This window comes from Ceratotherium simum, chromosome 32 (genome assembly GCF_057802395.1).
Source record: "Ceratotherium simum simum isolate JZ-2026a chromosome 32, ASM5780239v1, whole genome shotgun sequence".
In the NCBI taxonomy this organism is placed as follows: domain Eukaryota; kingdom Metazoa; phylum Chordata; class Mammalia; order Perissodactyla; family Rhinocerotidae; genus Ceratotherium; species Ceratotherium simum.
Window position 1 is genome coordinate 8,104,090 of NC_141931.1, and position 22,405 is coordinate 8,126,494.

At 44.8% G+C, this 22,405-nt stretch overlaps 1 protein-coding gene, 1 long non-coding RNA gene and 1 pseudogene across 8 annotated transcripts in view; 1 reads left to right on the forward strand and 2 right to left on the reverse strand.

The window, feature by feature from the left end:
• Positions 1–1,407: 1,407 nt before the first annotated feature.
• On the reverse strand, positions 1,408–21,833 carry LOC147912955 (uncharacterized). Its single transcript, XR_015549337.1, has 3 exons — positions 21,471–21,833; positions 8,284–8,421; positions 1,408–5,580 (listed from the first exon to the last, which is right to left on the reverse strand). It is a non-coding gene; the product is annotated as an uncharacterized LOC147912955 (long non-coding RNA).
• LOC147912956 (uncharacterized) lies at positions 8,438–19,332 on the reverse strand (annotated as a pseudogene).
• Positions 16,837–22,405, forward strand: part of MKX (mohawk homeobox) — a 63,154-nt gene continuing 57,585 nt past the window's right edge. For 3 of the 7 annotated variants that reach the window (XM_014783582.2, XM_087420731.1, XM_087420730.1), the window contains exons 1-3: positions 18,398–18,487; positions 19,179–19,445; positions 21,265–21,424. In XM_014783582.2, coding sequence (XP_014639068.1) covers positions 19,258–19,445; positions 21,265–21,424 — 348 coding nt within the window. In that variant the 5' untranslated portion in view covers positions 18,398–18,487; positions 19,179–19,257. Of the gene's footprint in view, positions 17,009–17,784; positions 17,861–18,117; positions 18,225–18,397; positions 18,488–18,592; positions 18,680–19,178; positions 19,446–21,264; positions 21,425–22,405 lie in introns of those variants that run through there. The other 4 variants (XM_014783580.2, XM_087420727.1, XM_087420728.1 and 1 more) reach the window with 4 other exon arrangements.

Sequence of the window (22,405 nt, forward strand, 5' to 3'; positions counted from 1 at the left end):
TGCCCATAATCAGCCGTCTCCTTGTTAATCTTGAGGGAAAGAATTTGCAAAACTGACTTCGCCCAACTGATCTTCACCCTCAGTGAAGATGTTATTTCCTAACGGATGACTCGGTAATAATGGCCCCTATTAAAAATGGATGTTGCCCTGGAAGGGCTTTAAAAACGACCTGCTTTCTGCAACTCCAGGTGTTGTGGTATGTGTTCATCACTGGAGGATCATCAGAGGATAAACTCACCGAAAGGCTTCAGTAAGTGTGATTTCATTCTGATTCATCAGGGGGCCCAAGTTTAATACATTCTTTAAAATAAGTAAGTAAATAAATAAATAACATTTTAAAAACATTCCCAACACCAGTACCACTTTTAGACCCAGGCAAAGAGCCACTGCCCTGAACCCTTCTTTCAAAGGACCTACATCACACACACACACACACACACACACACACACAGACACAAACGAAGAGGTAAATGTATTAAAGAACACAAGGTACCTCTGTCATTGGGGTATAGCACTGAACAGGACACAGTGCAACTTTAAACCCAAACATCCGCTCCTTTGACTAACATCATTCAGCGCCCGTGGAAATGATTCTACACATCATTTGCCGTTATGTCCTCAAAGTAAAAGGAGACCACATCCAAATGCTGTAAAGGTTTGCGATGTGCTGCTAAGAGCACTAGAGGTGAACACTGCTTCCAAGAGAGGGGAGAAAAGACAGATTAATGAACTCTGCAGATCTCGTGAATGCGATATAGCCTTCCCTCATGCAGTACTGTTTCCTAGAAGTGCCTGGCATCATGTTCTTGCTCCTCCAATACGTGGTTCTGCAGGTACCCGATATTTAGGGAATCTTTGCCATAGTTGCACCTGGCAGCAAAAGAACATTTTGCAATATTAAACAATTCACATCACTCCTAAATTGGTGTGTAGATCTAGACAAATCATTCACGAGATCTAATACAAATACTTTACTTTAATAACCAGCTGTGTATTGAACACTAGCATTGCAAATAATTTCATTTATATAAAATATTTTAATTGTCAAAAAAATTAAATAAAATTTCAGCTCATCTAAAATCTTATATTAATTATAATTTTTCTTTTTCTATTTTAACTTTATAATTTGAGTATTTTAGAATAAAAATAGCACTTCATAAATAATATATTAAAATAAATTTAAATTTTTCTATATTTTAAGGTACTTATTTTTTTTTGGTAAGGAAGATTGTCCCTGAGCTAACAGCTGTGCCAATCTTCCTCTATTTTGTATGTGGGATGCTGCCACAGGATGGCTTGATCAATAGTGCATATGTCCAAGCCCTGGATCTGAAACCGCGAACCCCGGGCCACCGAAGAAGAGCATATGTACGAACTTAACCACTACACCACCAGGCTGGCCCCTAATGTACATTCTTGATGAAAATATATTCAAATTTTGGACACTTTTAGTAGGATTACATTTTATTTATAATCCTTCAGAACACACATTATGAGAGAATGTTGATTATAATAACACAATTAGTGATTTTCATTGAAATGAAGACAAGAAAAATAAATTTAATAAAATAAATACATAATAAATTATGAATTATGTCTCTTTCATTTTCTTACTCATCTAAACTGTGACAGCCCAACAACAAAACATCCAGACATGTGCAATAACAATTAAACTAACTCGTCGTTGATATTTTCCCAACGAAAGTCATAACTTCACACAGTTTTCAATTTTTCATTATGATGGTATATTTGTCAAGGTAGAAGGATGGGACATATTTTATTTAATAGTGTTTTAGATGATTTATAACTTTAAAATATTAGACAAATGGTATGTGGGCGCTCATTGTACTCTTGCCTTGGGCTACGCAAATGTTAGAGGCAGGCCTGACAACTGTAACAAACAAAAACAAAGCAAAACAGACACAAAACAGCAAGAAGAGGATCATAAAGTTGTAGCCTTATCATCTCCTTAGGCTTCTTAATCAAAGCTACTGGTTTTCACCCCACTCAAGATATGCCACTTACAATCATGCTGTGTCTACTTCTACAATAAAGCAACACTTCTGGATTGTTGGTGCTATTCCAAAGCATGTTGTTTTTCATTGCTAAACTACTTCATTGCCCAGTGGGAAGGATGTTCTCCAGGTTTTAGAGAACCTGCAGAAGATTCAGCAGCCATTGGCTTTTGCATGTGAGTTCATACATGAAGATTAACGTGAAGTATAACCTTCTTACCACGATGTCAAAGCTGTGCAAAGTCATCGTATTCCAGGTGACGCTGAAATTCCACTTGCTTCCCCCCAAGAAAAATGTTACACACAGAAGGAAAAATGATCACATTGGCATTGAATTTCCTGCTGTTAAGTGAGGAGCCAAAAGGTGTGCAACTACATATTTAGCTAAGCCTACAATTATGCAGGCAAGTGTTTAAAGTTCTTTCTCTCTATCCTTATTTTGTACCTTCTGTCAACCTTTAAAATAAAATAGCTAGTTATTTTACCAGCAAAACAAATTTATTCGGGAATAGCCAAAGAATTGCAATTCAGGATGTGTACGCTATGGCTGACCATAGGCAAATCCAACAAACAAGGTAAAGGAACAGTATTTTATAGAGAAAAAAGAGGAAATAGGGAAGGGTTGTTTTGAACAAAAGTCCATTGGAGAAAAGCAAGAGTTCAGGGTGCTGATGGCTTCTCATTGGCTAAGTTGCTGGGGTAGTCAATTTCTGTTTGGGATGCAATGTCCATTTCTTCCTGTAATCCACGATTCTTTCCTGTTGATGACTTCTGTTGGGGTCTGTAATTGACTATCTTTCCTGTCAGTGACCTTGAGTGGTACAGTGTGAGAGCTCCCACCTTCTGGCATCCTGACTCCATTTTAAATGAGGTTTCCCTTTATTAATTTTCACATTTTCTCCTTTTGATCAAGATCTCTCTCCAAAGACATCACTGATCAAGAGTCAGCTTCTCTGCGTGAAGTGGTTTTGTCCCTTGATGCCAAGAAGGACCCTTCCTGGTTGCCATGTCCCTCACTGGAGGGAAAGTGCACTGTGGTTGGAAAACCATTTAGACCACATTTGAGTAACAAGGAGGGTTAGGAGGGAGAACTCTCAGGCATCCCTTATTCAAAGTCTGTAGTTGTCCGAGGTCATAAGCATCAGAAATCATCTCAAATTGTTGAGCTAACATCACTTTATTAGATAAGTCATGTTTACAAAGGTTTGACAGGCAATAGGCACAGAGTTCAACAACAAGTACACAAAGCAGGATTAAGAACAATACAACAAGCCCAGTTTGTATGATAGTCCTAAACCAGGAACCCAGACTTGAGGGTAACCAGCTGAATAAATCAAAAGCGAGTGGGTTATTGGGTGAAATTTGTTGCAGCCAATGTGTTTGCTCTCTAATTCTATGTAATTGGGTCTCTACTTCCCCAGAGGTGTTTATCCATGTGTAACAGGAGATGATTGTTACTGCACAGACAAATCCCTGCTCAGCAAGTAGGGAATCAAGAGCCATACAGTTGTATAAAACTACTCTGGCTCATGAGTTAAGTGACTATTGTTGGGTTGCAACTGCTTTAGCTGTGGAATTGGCTAACTCTTCTAGTGTTAGGGAGAGATTCCTGATCGTTTGTCCATTGACACTTACTCCAATCCATGAAAAGAACGCTCTGCCACGGAGGCAAACCCAGCATCACATATGCCTCTGGAAGCTCTTGTCTGAGGCGATTACAGGAAGTTAGTGGAAGTGACCAAAGAGAGGCTTCTGATTGGTTATGCAGGGAGAAGAGTGGTATATGGCAAGGGCACAGTGTCCTCGTGCTCACCAGCTGTCAAAGCAATGAGATGCGCAAGCATGAAGGCTATTGTTGGAGCCTCCACATATGATAATGTAACTAGGGGTGTACACAAAGCTCCTGCATAAGTATTAATATTTATGAACTCATTCACTGGCATAGAGGCATTAGTACCATTTAACCAAGGCTCACACATTGTGTTGTTACATATTGAGAGGTTGCCTAAATTAATGGGTATATCAACGAGAGCACAAATGATCTGATATACATTAGCCATCCTATAGAATTTATCATACATATATTCATAAAATCTTATCTTTCCCTCCCAAGGTTGGGTTAAATTAAAGCAAGGAACAAAATTAGGTGGGCTTAGTACCCTCACTTTATAAAATGGGCCTGCAGAACAATTTAAACATACAATGGCATCGGAATGCCAGTGAAATTATGTATAGGGTAAACTAAGGAGTCATTATTGTCCTGAACAGATTGAGGTTTCTGTTGGCAAATCCAGCAATCAGAGAGATTTCCTCCTTTTGAGAGGATTGGGAAATACAGACAAGGGCATTATCCTTCCATAGAAGGGAGGGAGGAAACAAAGTGAGAGATAGCAGTGAAAGAAAAGTACACAGGCCTGGTCAGAACATCTTGGGAAAGCTGTCTGCCTCAGACGCTGGCTGCTTCTCCTCCTAGTCAATTTGATTTGAGGTCTCCAGCGTTTGTACAGAACTGGATGTCAGGTAGAGCCTTCTTCAGCTGTGAGATATGTACCCAACGCTCAAGTCCCTGAAGTTTGGCTGCCCTCTGGGTAGTGAGGAGAGCCTAGTATATTCTCTTCCAAAAATATCTCAAGGGCAGTAAAAGTGGAAAATATTAGTTTGGAATATCATAGCCAGACATTTAAGGAAACTAGAAGAATTTAGAATCCAGTCTAGCTTACGGTATATAAAAAAACCTTAAAGACAATTAATAGGACTAGAGTTTAATATCTACAAAGGTGAAAATATAATTTTGCTCTCCACAATAAGCCCCATTTTTATTAAAGATAATCATAGTAAAACTAATTTGTTTGTATTAAACTTGGCCTGATTATTTAAATAAATTTTTCCAAGCAATTCCTTAAAGCTATCTGGTTATTTTGAGTCTATGTACGTCTTTCTTGAATATGACACTCCCGTCAAAGCTTTGGTAATGTAGCCAATATTTCCCATTGTGTCCTGTTACAAGGAGAACAGACCTTCACTGAACCCATGCAAATACACGTGTTGTCATGAAAAGAATACTTAAGAGTTTCTGAATTCTGGAGGGATCAGGTAGAGAGAAAAAGATAAATATTTCAACTCTTGTTGCAAAGATACACTTTACCACATTGCTGTCAGTCAAAGATAGCATAAAGGGGAGGAGAAAAAGGGGTCCTTTACATCTGGAAAACAAAACATTAAAGCAATCAGTCCTCCATTCGAGTTCCAGAAATTCCCACTCAGTTCAGTGTTACAATCTTAAAGTTATCACAACCTGTATTCCAGAGTACTTGTTCAAGTCTTTTCCATGAATCTCTTTGAAAATGAACTGGGGCCGGCCCCGTGGCGTAGAGGTTAAGTGCTCGTGCTCCACTGCTGGTGGCCCGGGTTCGGATCCCAGGCGCGCACTGATGCACTGCTTGTCAGGCCATGCTGTGGCAGCATCCCATATAAAGTGGAGGAAGATGGGCACAGATGTTAGCCCAGGGCCAGTCTTCCTTGGCAAAAAGAGGAGGATTGGCATGGATGTTAGCTCAGGGCTGATCTTCCTCACAAAAAAAAAAAAGAAAAAGAAAATGAACCATATTTGTAAAAGCATCAGAGTAAAAACAATAACTGTCTGTAACTGACAAAAGACTTTAAAAAAAGGCAATGGGCACATGCAATCAACAAGGAAATTTGGGTATTTTTGTAACATACATTTTAGATAGCAACTAGAATTGCAGGTAATAACATTATGTTAGGACATATCAGATGTTTGGGAATTTTATACAATTTATAGAACACTTTTTAGTAACATTCACCCATACAATATAATCTGAAAAGGTTTATTAGTACTTATTCAACCATGCTTCTCATGTAATTTGACATACCAAAGAAGCCTAATTAGTGTAATCTCTCTCTTTTTACAAGGAGAGGAAACAAATCTTTTGAGATGTCCCAAGTGCCCTCTGGAAAATTGAAAAGTTACATCCAGGTTGAAAAGAATTCCTTTATAATTTGAATATTTTGGGAAGCTTGTCTAAAATATCAAAACGTTTGGACACTTTACCAATTAGGATCACAGATCATTATGAAATAATACTTAAGTATCTATTTGACCAAAGTAAAAACAAAAGGTTTAAAGGCAAATATAAAAGGTAACATGGTTGTAAGCAAAACTTAACTCCTTTAATACTAAGAAGACTCAGTTCTCTTAAGTAATTAAGAGCTTCATAGAAACAATACAAGAAATTATTTTGATAAAATACAAAAATCTCTGTTTTCTAGGTATATTACTTAAAGGTAAAGAAGCTTTCACAATCTATTATTGAAAGCAGACCAATAGCCCATGAAAACCTGTCCTTTCAACAGAAAAGAAAGCCAAATTTTAATTTTGCATCAGCTTATTTTGGTATTAACCAGCCTCTCCTTAGGACGAAGCTACTTTCTTTTCTCTCAACAAAATGCATTTCCATTCCTCATATCTTCTTTTATCGAATCACACATCCTACTTTCCTAGCATGCAGAGATGTTTCTCTTGTTATTACATATGTTGATTAGAATTCTTAACGCCTAAAATCCTTAATTCCTAGTGAAAAACTAAGAAGTAAGCAATTGTGAACTATATTAGCATTTTGCAACTTGGCAAACCTATAAGTACCTTTTATAAATTTCTAGAAAGATGTGCCTTTTTTCCACAGAAAATTTCTCAGTGTGGCATAAAACGTGTTCCTAATAGACTCAACTATCTTTAGTTTCTCTGCAATAGAAAGTCAAAAGTAGATAACCCTGTGTTCAATAATTAATGTTCATCTTATTTGGAAATGATTTAGATAGTCAATGACCATCCGTTATTTAGTTTAACTTAGTATAAACTTTGATCTTATTTACATTTATTTAAATTACCTGCTTTTAACAATCATGCTTGGATTTGACATTAAATAGCCAATCATCATCTTAAATTACTTTCTTGCTGACAAATTGTGTAATAGAGATATCAGGAGCTTAATAAACTCAGGTAGAATGAAAGTTATATGTCTACATTATATTCAGCATTGATAACTCTAACGATGTGCCTGCTTCAATTAAACCAACAACCTTAAGCTAGCTTTTATTTACTAAAGATTAATCCTAGATCATGTAAACTTGAAAACATTTGGGTTAGTTTCTGTTATATGTCCGAGGTTTAGGAATACTTAATCTATAAGTGCTTAATTTCAAGCCAATTAAATAGAGGTATTTTACAAATCAATCTTAGCAATACCATCTGAAGGTAGAAAAATATCTCATACATAAATAGACATACATAACATAGACAGAGAGACCTTGTAGCTTTTGTTTTAAAAATTTCAGCCATGTCTTAGGTACAAAGTTCTAAGGAATAGTTGAATTCAAATTGTGTTTCTGGCAGATGTACTAAGCTAAGGTTACTTGCTCAGATGGCCAAAGTTTTAGCACTAGAGGTGATGCAGAAAAGGAGAAAGATGGCACTGGAGGTGGGGGCCTGAGCATAAGGCAGAGAAAAGGGGGGGAAAAGAGAGACCTCAGAAGCCATTTTGTCTTCCCTCAGGTTTTTAGTTGTTTCAGCTAATTTAGATACGGTATCTTGTCATGAGGTGATTTTAGAGTTTTGTGCACATTTATAAGCCTCCAGATACCATTTAAAATAAACATACCATTTGTTTTGCTTAATTTTAGAGCTGTAGTCTTCCAATTTGATTTTAAGAAAAATGAATTTGAGGAGATTGAAAATTCCCCATAATGGCCATTGTAATTCTGGACTACTCTTGGTTAGTTTGGTGCACTTAGTTAAAAATGTGCATGTAGGGTGCCCAAAGTTCTCAAACATAAACCCGGCTGGGGTCTCTGAAGGAGGTTCTCCATCCAGAACATTCAGATGACTGGGATCCCATTTCTGAAATTTCCTCTGAAAACTCAAGAAAGTCGCTAGATTCCTAGCCCTGATCCCCGAAGAAATCTAAAAACAAAAGAAAGTTGCTGGATTCCTAACCTTGATTCCAAAAGGAATCTGAAAAACCAAAGAAAACTGGATTTTCAGCAAGCCTGAGCCCCAAAAGGAATTGTGCTACCTTTAGAAAACAACCAAGTACTCACCAAGGACAATGCCTTGAACCCAAAGACAAAGCCTTGAACCAGGAGGAGAAAGTCCCTCCTCCACGAGGACAAAGGCTCTCCCAATCTGGAACAAAGTTGGAGAGCTCAGAATGCAAAGGGAGTGGTGCTCAAAATCTGAGAGGAGACTCACCAAACTGAAAGTAGGCAGTGACTCACAAAAGTGATGAGCATGAAGGGCTTGGTGTGGGAACCTCACTTGGTTCCAAGAGATGTTGTTTCTCAGGAGTTGTCTCCTTTGGATCCCACTTCTGACACCATATATGTCAATCTTAAAAATAAAACAGCTAGTTATTTTACCAGCAAAACGAGTTTGTTCAGGAATAGCCGAAGAATTACAATTTGGGATGTGCATGCTAAGGCAGACCACAGGCAAATCCAACAAAGAAGGGAGAGGAACATTAGAAAAAAGAGGAAATAGGGAGGGATTGTTTTGAATGAAAACATACTGGAGAAAAGCAAGAGTTCAGGGTGGTGATGGCTTCTCACTGGCTGAGTTGCTGGGGTAGTTGATCTTGTGTGGGATGCAACGTACATTTCTTTCTGTAATTGAATATCTTTCCTGTTGATGACTTCTGTTGGGGTCTGTAATTGACTATCTTTCGTGTAATTGACCTTGAGTGTTACTGTGTGGGAGCTCCCCCTTCTGGCCTCCTGACTCCATTTTAAATGAGGTTTCCCTTTATTAATTTTCATGCTTCAAAGAGCCAACATTTTTGATTCAGCACACAAGCTCTGGCACCTGCCTGACTTGGTTCAAATCCTGGCTCCACCAGTTATCAACTTGTGACTTAGGGCAATTCTATGCCTAGGTGTCCTCTCTACAAAATGGGTACTAATGGGTACTTACCTCAAAGTGTGCTGTGAGAATTATATGGGTTAAGTGCCTAGAATAGTGCATGGACATGTAGCAAGGGCTGTGTGCATATTTTGCAAATTTTAAAAATATCCCTAATTATGTCCTCATTTTTAAGAGCAATATCAGGACATATGTCTTGAGCTGACTGCTACTGCAGGTCCAAGAAAAAAACTGCGACATTTGGACATTATAAGGCTCCCTTTATCCTAGACTTTGGGCTATTTAAATTGCACAATTAATTTGCATAGTACCATTTTCCTTTTCTCTTTCTTGCAGCCCAAACCCCCTTCTTATCAGGATTTGTGGAAGCCTACAACATCAAAGCACACTTCACAGAGATCAATGACTATCAAAACAAAAAGATGGCTAGTTACTTAGGATCGCTGTGTAGTCCTAGGTGCAGGCCTCACCACTCCCTCCCCACAGCTGCCTGCCTGCGGCTCTGTGGCCCAGATACTTGGGCAAGGATTAGTCATCTCATGCTGGGAGAGGTGGGGGCTTCTTTGAGTAAGCCTCAAGAATTACTTCACCGCCACACATGACAAATTTATTCACAACAACTCCTCTCCTCCAATCCCCTTCTCCCTTCAACACTTTTCCAAAAGAATGTAAAAGTGGAGGGCCTGAGGCGGGTTTGAGGAAGGACTGGACAAAGGGAGGAGGAAAGAAAGATCATGCGTTAACCTCAGCGTGTTTACTCTTACCGTATTTTTTTTTTCAACAGAAGCCCTAAAAATCTCCTTTGAAACCCAGAGGTTTTTGCCATAAAACTTGAAAAAGTCTGATGTAAGAGATGAAAATGCTGTTTTTCAATCAGGCTCACATTTCTGAAATAATGATCTCTTTTTGCATGTTTTCAGGAAGGATGTTGGTAATATGGTTACAAAATTTTTAGCAGACACATAAAATGGCTCTTCTATCGTCTTCAAGCTCCCTCATGCATTTCTACAGATGATTTACAGATTTACTGGATTCAAGCAATCTTTATATCAGACACTCAAAAACTTTTTAGATGAAGTGTTTTTGTTTCCCCGTACTTTCTTAACAGGTTTGTAAGCTAAACAAGGATCATGTCTTTTAAATCAAATTCAATGTAGTTCCTGGCACAGGATTTTGCATGCAGGTGCCCCATAAATATTTATTGTTGATTATTAAAAAACAAGACAATGAAAAAATATTCAAATTGTGTGGAGGTTTTCTTTTTTTGGTGTCAGGGAGGGAGTAAGCCAGAAAATAGTAATCCTTAGAAATTGATCATCATTTTCCATGACTATAAAAAACATAAGCATCAAAACTTCAAACACCAATACTGTGCCTAAAAGTATAACATTACTTTAAAAAAAAAAAAAGGTGGTTAAAATAAAAAAAAAGAACATATCATCAAAAGATATTGTAAAAATAATTGGGCTGATTCTCTGAACATATGCAACCCAATCTCAGAAGGAGAGGGAGAAAGCACTTTTCATTCCTTCTCCTTTCCAGTTCATCCTGGTTCTGGCAGCCTCTAGCCATCTAAAAAGCACTTTTCTTAAGCCCACCCTTGGTAACCGAGATCATCTTTGTACAGGTGTGCATTACATAGGGTACAGGCTTCCTTTACCCAGGAAACCACAGTGTCTCAAAGAAGGGGAAGTTTATTTGTCTCCCACAACAGTCCCGACCTGAGTAGCTATGTCGGGAGCCAGCAAACACAGCCTCGGGCTGAATCTAGCCTGCTGTTTCTGTTTCTGAGGCAAGAATAGTTTTTCATTTTTTCTTTTGTGAGGAAGATCAGTCCTGAGCTAACGTCCATTGCCATTCTCCCTCTTTTTGCTGAGGAAGATTAGCCCTGAGCTAACATCTGTGCCCATCTTCCTCTATTTTGCATATGGGACTCTGCCACAGCATGGCTTGATGAGCGGTGTGTAGGTCCACGCCTGGGATCTGAACCTGCAAACCCTGGGCCAGTGAAGCGGAGTGTGTGAACTTAACCACTATGCTACAGGGCCAGCCCTGGCAAGAGCAGTTTTTATATCGCTAAATGGCTTAAAAAATCAGAGGAAGGATAATATTTTGTGGCATATGAAAATTATATAAAATTCAATCTTCAGTGTCCATTAAATAAAGTTTTATTGAAACAAAGCAACACTCATTCATTGATCATTCATAGTCAAGTCATTATCTATGGCTTTTGCACTATGATAGCAGAGTTGAATAACTGCAACAGAGACCATATGCCCCACAAAGCCTAAGACATATACTATCTGGCCCTTTACAGAAAAAGTTTGCTGAGCCCAGGTCAGGGAGCTCTCAGTCTTGTGGGCCATTCACAGCCCCAGTTTCCTGGCATCTTGTGGCTCTGCTATTCTTTAGGCTGATATCTGATCAGTCGATGTGGGCCACTGCCATGTCCCTGTTCCAGCCCTTGGTAACAGGCAAGAGTTAAAGACGAGGGCAGGCAATTTCTTTTTAAGGGTGTTAAGCAGAAGTTGCACACGTCACTTTTTCTCACCTGCGTTCTTTGGGTGAACTTAGTTAAATATCGTACACAGAGACAAAGCAGGGAGGACGGATTTGGGGGAGTGGGTCAACCAAAAGCTTGACACAGCATGAAGTACACAGCGTAAATCTTAAAAGTCTATTGAATACCTGAAGTCCGTTAGGTTCCAAATACAGAGAGTCATACTAGCCTATGGTCAAAAAGCTTCACTATATTTGTTAAAATCGCCACAATTTGGTGGGAAGGCAAATTGATTTTTCAAGCTAGAACAATCCTCTACAAGAACTTGTAGTATTTCAATGCAGATTTTAAGGATGAAAAGTTCTCTAGGCTCCCCTCAGGATCCCAGTATACAGTGTATTTTCATGCATGTGATGTAGTAGAGACTTGGTAATTGTTGGAAGTTACTGAAAATACTTTGGTATCAAGGGAAAAGATGGGGTGTTGAGGGTCCAGGGTTATTTCAGGGCCTGTCTCAAGTTCTATGAAGTAGAACAAGACATTAACCCACCGGGATCTCAGCTCTATTGACTGCTTATTATTTGTATTTTCTACACTTATATATAATGTATTTCTAGAAATTGTAGTGACAAATATTTGCATTTTTGACCCAAGTGAATTTGACTAATATACAATCATATCGAAGGTTCTCACCTTGACCAGATGCTTTGTGAAAAAAATTAATTCACATTCCACAAAGAATTGAGCAAAAAGAGAGATGCATTTCACTTTTTCAAATCATGGGTGCAGGGACTCATCACTTTTATAAAAAATCTCATATTGCTCATGGTCAGTTATCACTGCGTTATGTGATGTGTTTGAAAAGCTCTATGCAGCCATCTGCCACTCTGGAGAATATGGCTGCCTAAAACTACTCTCCTGCTTCTGAGCAGGACCACGACAATAAACGGCAACCCCATCCTAGGACAGTATTGAGTTAGCCATCTAAATTAGAACCATAACCAAGTATTTTGATACTTGACATGTGCTGAAATTAGAAACAGAATAACATTGAAAGTCTTCGGGGTGCAAGATGGTTTTAAAAATTTGAAGATTCAATTTACTACCATCTATTGGGTGTTTTGCAACATCTTTCAAAGCTTTGTTAGACCAATCCACACATGGAAAGGAATTCACCAGGTATATGAGAAAAGTTATTTCAAATCAGTGGGAGAAAACTCTTTAATAAATACCATACGAATAATTGGCCATTCAATTGGAGAAGAAAAATATCAAATTAGATTTTTACCTAACAACATATACAAATTAATTTCAGAAGGATTTAAGAGCCAAAAGAAAGAAAAGAATTTTTTAAAGTATTAGAAGAAAATATAGAAAAAGCCTTTGTAAGGAAGACACAAAGCCCAGAATCGATAAAGAAAAAGACAGACCTATTGACCTATATTCATGTTTAAACTTTCTGTAAGACAAAAGTCAAAACAGGTAAAAGGCAGACTTCAGGCCAGGTAACATATTTGCAATATATAAAGCATAAATATCACGGAAAAAACAACTATAAAGAACCTTTATAAATTACTAAGGCATCTAAAAAGGATGTAAGCAATGGATATAAACAAATTTCTTCAATTAAGAAATACAAATGGCTTATAAAGAAACGAAAAGGTTCTCAAACAATGAGACATGATTTTACTCATCATACAGGCAAACATTATGAAGACCGAACGCGTGCAATGCTGCCTAGCATGTGAGGAAGTGGGACTTTCATGTGTTAGTGGGGGTGTAGGTTGGAGGGAAATTGGGAAGTATCTATCAAAATTTAGAAATGTTTCCTTTAACCCAGCAATTCTACTTATGTGTAGCTCTTCCTAGAGAAATACACATGTGCAGAAAGAATCATATATAAGGGCGTTTAATGTTTATAACAGCGAAAAGTGGAAAGATGGAAATGTTCATAGGCGAATAGCTAAATAGATTGTGGAACATTATGTAACAGTTAAAAAGAAGGAGTTACATTTACAGGTACTAATATGAAAGTTCTCTATGAAATCATTGAGTGAAAAAGCAAAGTTTTAGTTTAATGCTCTGTGTATGTGTGTGTGTGTGCGTGCATGTGCATACACATATAAAGGATGGTCTCATTTATTTAAAATACTCATAAAACAAAACCATAATGTTTCATTTGTACTTGTGTATGTGAATAGAAAAAGGTTGAAAGGATGCACTCAAACCAGCAGTGGCCACCTCTTGATGGTTGCCTCTGAGGAATGTGATTGGGGGAGAGGGCTAAACAGGAACTTTCACTTGTACTCTGTTCTTTGATCATTTGAGAGTGAATTTATGGAGAAGACCCTCTCTAAGAGAAAGGATTATTTATTAGGTATTATTTATGCAGTTAAAGTTAAATTATAAACAAAGCAAAAATGCCTTGTGAGAAATTCTCTACTAGTTCGCTCACAAAGTTTCTGCAGCTGTGTCTTTCACCATCCCTAATGCTGTTCCACTTATGTATTCCGGTACGTATCTCTGCAAGTCAAACTGGCCAAGTGTGAGGTGAACCTGCTATTTGTTCTTAAACTTACTATTTTATACTGTTTGTATGGGAAGCGACAGGCATTCCCTAGCTTTATAATTTATTTCATTCCCTATAAGTAATAACTGGAAAAGAGAGTTTAAAGGCAATCATTATTTTCAAAAACTTTGACCAATATTTGTTCTGAAACTTCAGGTTCTTTGGTAAAATATCAAAATGTTAAAAATGAAGGCTTCTTTTTTTCTTTATTAGAAAGTAAAAATTACTTGTATTTATAACTACACTCTGAGTCCAATAGGATGGATTAAGATTTCTGCCAAATCTTACTTAAAATTTTTCTACCTTTAGCAATAGCAATATGTTACTTTCACATTTAAAAAAAATCTTAATAACAGTGTAAGGCAAGTGTGTGGAAAACTTAATATCTTTGTTTTACACTTTAGTAAATTTAAGCTACACCAACATCAAATTAACCAGAATTAAGATTAGGGCTCAAGTCTTCTGACTTCTGGTCTATGTTTTTTCATTTTTTCTTACATATGGCCATCTCCCACAAACTCCACACACTTTCTGAAATCTTCTGATAGTGCTTTCTAAAACTGAAAGCTTTGCTTCTGAGAATTACAGTACAGGTTTTCATAGACTGAGATTGGAATACAGCATAAGAAGCTGGGTAAATTTCATTTTAGAAAAAGGTGAAATTTAATAAAATGATAAATGTATCCGAACTGTGGATTAAAATGAAGATGAAATTTCACTCTTGCATAGAGGAAGAAACTTGCAAAAATAAAGTTTTGGTCTACCAAAAAACACACGTTCATTTGTATATTAGAGAGGGATTCTCCACACTACTTCATTTAAAAATGAACCCTCCATTACTCTTTCATTTTAAGTGGATTCTAATTACTAAACTATAGTCTAAAAAATTACCATATATTAATTTTTCAGTGACTTAGCTTGAGACTATGGTGTATATTTTTCCTATACCAAATAAATAACATTTTTCAGAAAGATTTTCCACTGTATATTTTATATCAGATTTTTAAAAAACAAATCTTATATGTAAATATATCTTCAAGTCCTCTAAATGCATTTTAAAATTGTGTAAATGTAGTTAAGACTAAAACAAAATTCATTTGTTCTATATTAGCCTATATTACAGCATACAGCTGGATAAATCAGTAGAGTGCTGTGAAACTGCAAGTACATACATGCCTGTTGTTTTACCTAAGACAGCTGACCAAAATATATGTCAGAGGGGCGTGTGACAGCTGATTTCCTTATGTCTGGTGTCCACCATCAGTCATAGAGACCAGAGAAGAGAACCAGTTTCTTTCCTCCTATAAATTATAAATTAGATCTGCTTTTGTTGTGAAACTTGCTGCAAGTCTGTGGCTGAAACTTTATGATGTATCCCAGGCTTTAAGTCCCTACAGCGAGGTCTGTAGACGGTGTCTGTCCTGAACCCCACACACACCACAGCAAGTCAAGTGCAGCGCCAATCACAGGATGCGAGCGCGGCCACCGCAAGTTATGTAATAAAAGAGAAACAAGGACATCGGGAAACGTGACCAAATGGTAATATTTATCTGTCTGATGCGCAAAAACGTAAACCTACGCCCTTTCTCCTTCAGATTGTGCCACTGAGGGGTTTGTTGTCACGTATTTTGGAAGATAACATAATGGAAAATTCGGGAGTCTGATTAGTCTTGGAAATAGTAGCTTTAGTATATATTTTAACCATTTCCAGGCCACAGAAGGGGAAGATGCTTAGATGGGCCACTGCCCCAAGGCTGGCCAGCCACCTTTAGAGGATAAAAGGACAGAGGATGCTATAACTTTCGGGTTTGGGGAATCTACTTTCGCTCTTAAAAAAAGATAAAAGGTGTCGCCGCGGCAGCGAAGACCGCGGCGAGAACGCGGGCATCTCGGTGCTCCGCGCCTTAAGGATCTTCAAGGCTGCCGGAAGCTCTGTGCTTCCAGCTGCACCTGAACCACAGTTTTCGCTACTCTTACATTTGAGGTCCCGGTAGCACCACCCAAGCATCATCAATAGGAGAATCTGATAGGTATTCTCCCTCCTTGCACTGTGTCCTCGATCGGAATTCTTCCAAGTTCCATTCCCTTTGCTTTATGCAGATCCCTGGCCCTGGGCTCGCCGTCTCTTCCACTTCTGGGTCACCGTAGGTTGGGCACCTGGGCTCGCCTCGCCCCAGCCTTGCCTCCCTCCACCCGTGTGCCTGGCGACGAGCGCAGCCTCTCCGGCGCTGACCTCGGAAGGTGAATGTGTGCCTGGCTTTGAGACAGCCAGGCCCTCGGAAGCCCAGTGACACCAGAAGGGAGGTTCCTGGGGCGCCAGCACCTCCTGCAATAAGCTCGCGCGTTATAGGCGCAAACCCGAGCTCTAACCAACTTCACTCCGGCTAATCGCGAGAAAAATAAAGGACGCGTTGTAGTGGTCTCTCCTGCCTAGCCACTCGTGGTGAAATTTCCGACACTCGGGCCAGCTAAGACACGGGATTTGCACCACAGCCTCTCAGATCCCAGAGCCCGAGCCGGGCGCTACTTGCGGCTTCTCCAATTTCTCCCCTGAGTGCGAAGGAAATAGCCCCTTTTGCTCCGCGCCTGCGAAGCCAGCGGATCTGGGAGCCGGGCAGGCTGGGGAGGACTCGCGGGCCGGGGGCTCGCGGGCGGCGCCGGCAGCCGCAGCTCCTCTGCGAGGGTTAACAGCAGCCCCCGCGGCCCGGCGGGCGCGGAGGCTTCCTCTCGCCGGCCCGGGAACGTGGATACCGCGCCCGCAGGATGTTCGCCGGCTGGGCCGGGCAGTCAGGAAACATGAGAAGGCCTCACTATTCCTGTTCCCGGGCCGCGCGCGCCCGTCTGGGTAAATAAAGCCGAAACGACGGCGGTGGCGGCGGTGAGCACGCTGGAGCCCGCGCGGAGAACATGCGGCGGGGATGGGAGTGCGCCTAGCCTCGACGCGGGAGAGCCAGCCGCCCTGCCGCCGGCCGCGGGCCCCTCCGTCACAGGTACAGCCCCCGGGTCGTGGCGTCCTCGCCCGGGGCTGCGGGACGGGAGGCTCACTCCGGCTTCCGAGCTGCTCCTTCCCTCTACCCTGGGCGTCTCGTCTCTCTCCGCCCTGCACCCTCCCTCCGAGGCCCGGCGGGGACGCGCCCGATGGTGGCCGAGGCTGGTCCCAGGGTCGGCGGGGAGCCTGGGAGCCTACCTGGCCGCGCCTCTTTTGCTTTAAAATTGTTCGCAGGCGTCGGGCGGGGCAGCTCGCAGGGAGGGAGCTCCCCGAGCGACAGTTTGGAGTGACTCAGGGTAAGTGGGGAGCACAGGAGCGGAGAAGAGGCGCTGGGGACCACGCGTGGGCGCCCGGGGAGGGTTCGGGGCGGCGGTTCACACGCCCCTGACCCCTGGCGTCAAGACCCAGCTCTCGGACCTTTGCCGCCCCCTCCCACTGCGCCTGCTGCCTGCAGACCCAGACCGCGCCGGGCGTCTGTGGCTGCGATCTCTGTGTGGGCTTGGGACAGCCGGGGAAGGGTCCGCAATGGCAAAACTTGCCGTGGATTCGCTAGGAAAAACACGCCGTTGCGTCTAGGAGGACAGGGATGGGGGGAGACGGTGGAGCTGGGCAATGGTGTGTTTTACAAATAGAGCAGCGTGAACGCACAGCACTAAGCGCGCTGATTTAAAAAGAAAAAAACAAGGAGAGTCCTGCCTTTAGAACGGGGGCTGCGAGCACGGAAAGTCGCTTTTACACTTATCGCCGAGCCTGTGCACACCCGACACGTACCTGTCTGCGCGGCAGGACTCAGTCTTATGGTACACGGGGCAGCCAGCAGAAATATGACTTCACCTCCCCACGAATACTGACGGTAGCCGCCGTTTAATCGCTGTGGTCTCGGCCCTACTTGTCGCGCGTGGCCGCTGCTGTGGTGGCCGGAGGGCGGGGTGGGGGGCGTTGGCGAGTGCGGGCGCTGGGCGAGGATCTGTGTATGTGTGTGTGTGGGGGGGGTGGCGGCCCACGCCGCGGCGGGGCGGGGTGAGGGGGCGCTGGCAGCAAAGCGGAGGCGGCTCGGAGGAAACGGGAGCTACCCCGGGGCGCGAGGCGCGCAGATGGGGCGGGCTGGGGCGGCCGCGCGCCTCGGGGCGGTAACTCGGCTGCTCCGCGGCGGCGCGGACTTGCCCCTGACGCCCGCGCGCGGCGGGCAGAGGCTCCCGGCCGCCGCGACCCGGGAGGTGAGCTGGAGGCTTTCTCCGACTGTGGCAGCCACAGGCCCGGTGGTGCGCAGACCGCGATGCCTCCGTACGCCCCTAACACCTTTGCAGCCTCTGAAATGGTTCCCCGAGACCCCAGAAAGGGGCGGGTGTGAAAGGGCTCCGAGCTCGCGGCTCGCACCCGCGCTGCGGAAAAGGACAACACTGCCGTCTCCGAAGGGCCCGGGACTCCGGTGCCTTTGACCTGCCGGGACCCTGCGGGACCCGGAGCGGGCTGGGGGATGGTAGGAGGACTTGTGGGGGAGGGGGAGAATGTGGTGCATTTGTCCCCGAAGCCGCTTAACTTTCAAGCTCTGGAGTTTGCTAACTTTCCCTGCCCTCACCCCTACCCCGAGGGAGTTTAGCCAGAATAAGAACGCAGGGGTTTCAGCCAAACCATCCGGGATCCAGAAAACATGAAAATCCCCGAAATCTCGGTACGGCCTGGGACTCATTAACTGGGGCTTGCGGATGCGGTTGTTCATTACCCCAAATTTTCCCTTCCTTTCAACCCCTGCTTACGACCCAAGTGGGAGCTCCGAGAGGCTTTAGTCCTCCGTTGTGACTGAAGCACCGCGCGCGGCCCCGCGCCTATCCCGCTGCGCCATCCGGAGTGTGCTTCTCCCAGATTAAAACCGAGACAGAAAGGCTTGTTTAGGAATTACTTTCCTTTGCCTCTGCGGATAAATTAGTCCTGATTGACGTTCCTTGGGCCGCCGGGGCAAGGAGGAGGGCTGAATCTGTCCCGGGAGTGTGCGAGGGGTGGGGGGAGTGGTGTAGCCAGGTGGGGAGAGGCAGGGGTCCCCTCATCCAGGTGCGGCGGCGCCGCTCCTCCCCTGGGCTCCGCAGCCCCGCGCCTGGGCCAAGTTCGGGGCTCGGGACGCGCAGGGCTGTGAGCGCTCTCAGCGAGTAACGTGATGCGTCTTCATCTCCTAGAACCCGAGCCCTGCGGAGCTCCCGGCGGCCCGGCCCCGAGGCGCTGCGGCTGCCGCACGCGCCCCTGCCAGCCCGCACCATGAACACGATCGTCTTCAACAAGCTCAGCGGCGCCGTGCTTTTTGAGGACCGAAGCGCTCCGGAGCGGGAACGGGGCAGCCGGCCCTACGGCGGCGTCCTGGACAGTCCCCACGCCCGCCCCGAGGTGGGCATTCCGGACGGTCCTCCCCTCAAGGACAACCTCGGCCTGCGACACCGGAGGACCGGGTATGCGCACCCTCCCGGGGCCCCCGCCCCCCTGCAGCCCGTAGGGGTGGGAGCGGTGAGCGGCGCGGGCGTGCAAGTGGCAAGCTGGGCCCGCGGGTTAGGGGCCCGGAGCTTCCCGGGAGGTCAGGTCTCTGCTTCCTGGTCTCACTCGTTTTCATTCTAAGTACTAGTTTCTCAAAATAGGGAGGGATCGATTCGTCAGGTCAGTTCAAAAGAGGCGTGTTGGAAACTGAGGACACCTGGAACTGCCCCTCAGTCCTCCGATACCTGGGCCTCAGCGTAGGGGGTTACTTGTCCCTTTCCGGACCGCGGGTGCAGACACGCGGCTGAGGGCGAGGCACAAAGGGCAGAGCGGAATGCACAGGAACAGGGCAGGGCCAAGCAGTCGGGGCTTCCCAGGTCGGGCCAGCCCCCTGGGCTTCCCCTCTTCTCTCCGACATGGCCTCGCCACGGCCTCGCGGCTTGCCTTGTCTCGGCCAAGGTGTTGGGAAGGTCGGCTCTCCGCAGGGCGTCCTGGACGCGCACGCGGCTCGGCGGGGCCCGCTGCGAGCCCGGAGGGGGAGGCCGCGGGCCTGCCGGGCCGGGTTTCGGTTTAGCGGAGTGAGGGGCTGCTGGGGGGACGAGAGCTCGCGGGTGGGCCAGCTGCTCCGGCTGCTGATGCCTGGAGGGTCTAGCCGGGCCACGTCCCGGCGGCTCCCGGAGCGCCCCGTGGGGGAGGGGCGGCGGTCCTGGCCGTCTCCACCTGAAAGATTGCATCAGCTGCTTGTTCTGCGGCGTTGCTGGTTAGTAAAATAAAGATTAGGTTTCGTCAAAATGTTACTACCAGTTCTTTCGGATGGAATTGCATTTCAGACTGTTTAAAGAGGCAAAAGCCCTGGAGGCTGCGGCGCAGGCGCGCGAGCCTCCCGGAGTGGGGGAGCGCCCAGGCGGCCGCGCGGCGACACCTCCCGGAGCGGCCCGGGAGCGCAGCGCCGAACGTCCGGCTCCAGGCTGCTTCTGTCTCTTCCTCCTTTGAATATGCTTTTCCTGAGGTCTTTTTACTTTACACGATGGGGCAGAGCTTTCCATATTTTTAACTCTCCCTTATGTCAGGAAAAGGCTTCTAGAGTGCTTTTTAGGTTCGGCATCCTTCCTTCACAAACCCTTTTTTGGAAGGTTTCTCCTTTTCCCAGAGGATCAAAGGAAACAGGAGAGAGCTCCAAGAACCAGGGCAGCGGGGCCGCCGTCATCTCTTGCTTTATTCCTGCCGTTCAGTGGGCGATCTTTCCTTTGACCACAGGCGACGAGAAGCCCCGAGCGGCAGGCAGGAGTTCCCTGAAAGAACGTTCGAGAGCCGGCAGCAGCCTCTACGCGGCCCGCGAGGCTAGGGCCACTTAAGGGCACGGTGCAGGCGAGCGAGGGAAGGGTGACAGTCCTGCTGTGCAGATCTGTAGCTTGAATAACCTTTTCCTTCAGATCACTTAACCGTCGTTACCTAAACCTCTAACCTCTGGCAGCTGGCTTCAAGATATCCCCCTTTTCGAGATAAACTTAGCGTCTTTCATGCCACACGACCCCCTGCGACAACCAGGCTGTTTCAAAAAGAGATGCCGAGGAAGGGGTATTCCCACCCAGAAATTGTGTGGCTCTCATCCCCGGCTCGTCTCAACCTCGGGGCGCGCGGGGCGGGCGCGCACGGCGAGGCTGGATGCCCTGGGGTGCGGGTCGGGGGTCCGCGCGGGGCTGCGGCCGCTGAAATGCGCCCAGACCTGGGAGATCTCGGCGGGCAGTGCCCAGACGGCGCTGCTCACCAGGGCCTCCTCCTCTCCCGGTGTCCCAGGGCCCGGCAGAATGGCGGGAAGGTGAGGCACAAGCGGCAGGCCCTGCAAGACATGGCGCGGCCCCTTAAGCAGTGGCTTTACAAGCACCGTGACAACCCGTACCCCACCAAGACGGAGAAGATACTCTTGGCGCTCGGCTCGCAGATGACGCTAGTGCAGGTAATCGGGGCCCTCCAAGCCCCTGAGCGGCTGAGAGCGGACACACCTCGCGTTTGTGCGCATCTCCACCTGGCGCCTCTCGCTGGGGAAGGATGGAGCGAGACAGGCCGGTCCGGACGCTATGGCTCCTGCCGCTGAGGATGATAAGGCGTTGGCACAGGGGCAGAGTTCTGCTGTGGGAAGAATTTCTGGGTTTCCTCTCAATCTTATCCAAATCAATTCAGCGCTGATGCTCGGTCCAGGAGAGATTGCGTGGTATTTTGTTAGGGAGGGCAGTGAAGAAGCCACTGCAGAGTTATGAGAAGGTGTCCATGGGCCATATATGGATGGATACAGATGACACTACCCGCAGTGATTTTCAAAGCTGAGCGTGTATCAGAATCGCCTGGAGGACTTGTTGGAACACCAATTGCTGAGCCCCACCCCAGAGTTTCTGCTTCAGTAGTAGTTCTGGGGTGGGGCCGGTAATTTGCATTTCTAACAAGTTTTCCCGCTGATGCTGAAGCTCGTGGCCCTGAGTGGCACTTTGAGAACCCTACAGAATGGCACCCCACATTAGGGCCCCGTGTTAAAGGCCCCAGGATGACTTTCAAAATTACTTTTACTGACAGAGCTAGGAGATGGGTTGGAAGGGCAAAAAGTGGGTTTTGATTTTTTTTTTTTTTCTTCTTAATAAGAGGCATCCTGGGCATTAGCTAGAATCCACAAAACTTTGCTGTTAGTGTCTTTCTACAGGGGTTAAGAAGAGACAGATTTCAGATGGTTGGATTACTTTGTCAAGTGTAGAGAAATGGTGCATGTTTGTTTCTTCTCCAGTGAGCAACACAACTTTACGTCTGATTAGCTTTTTCCCTACAGAATCTTATTTGATATTCACAAAAACATGGTGTGGAAGAGCAATTATCAGCATTTTACAGATGATGTAACCAAGGCACGTGGGAGTTAAGTGTTAGGAAGGGCAGGCCTGGAAATAATATATTT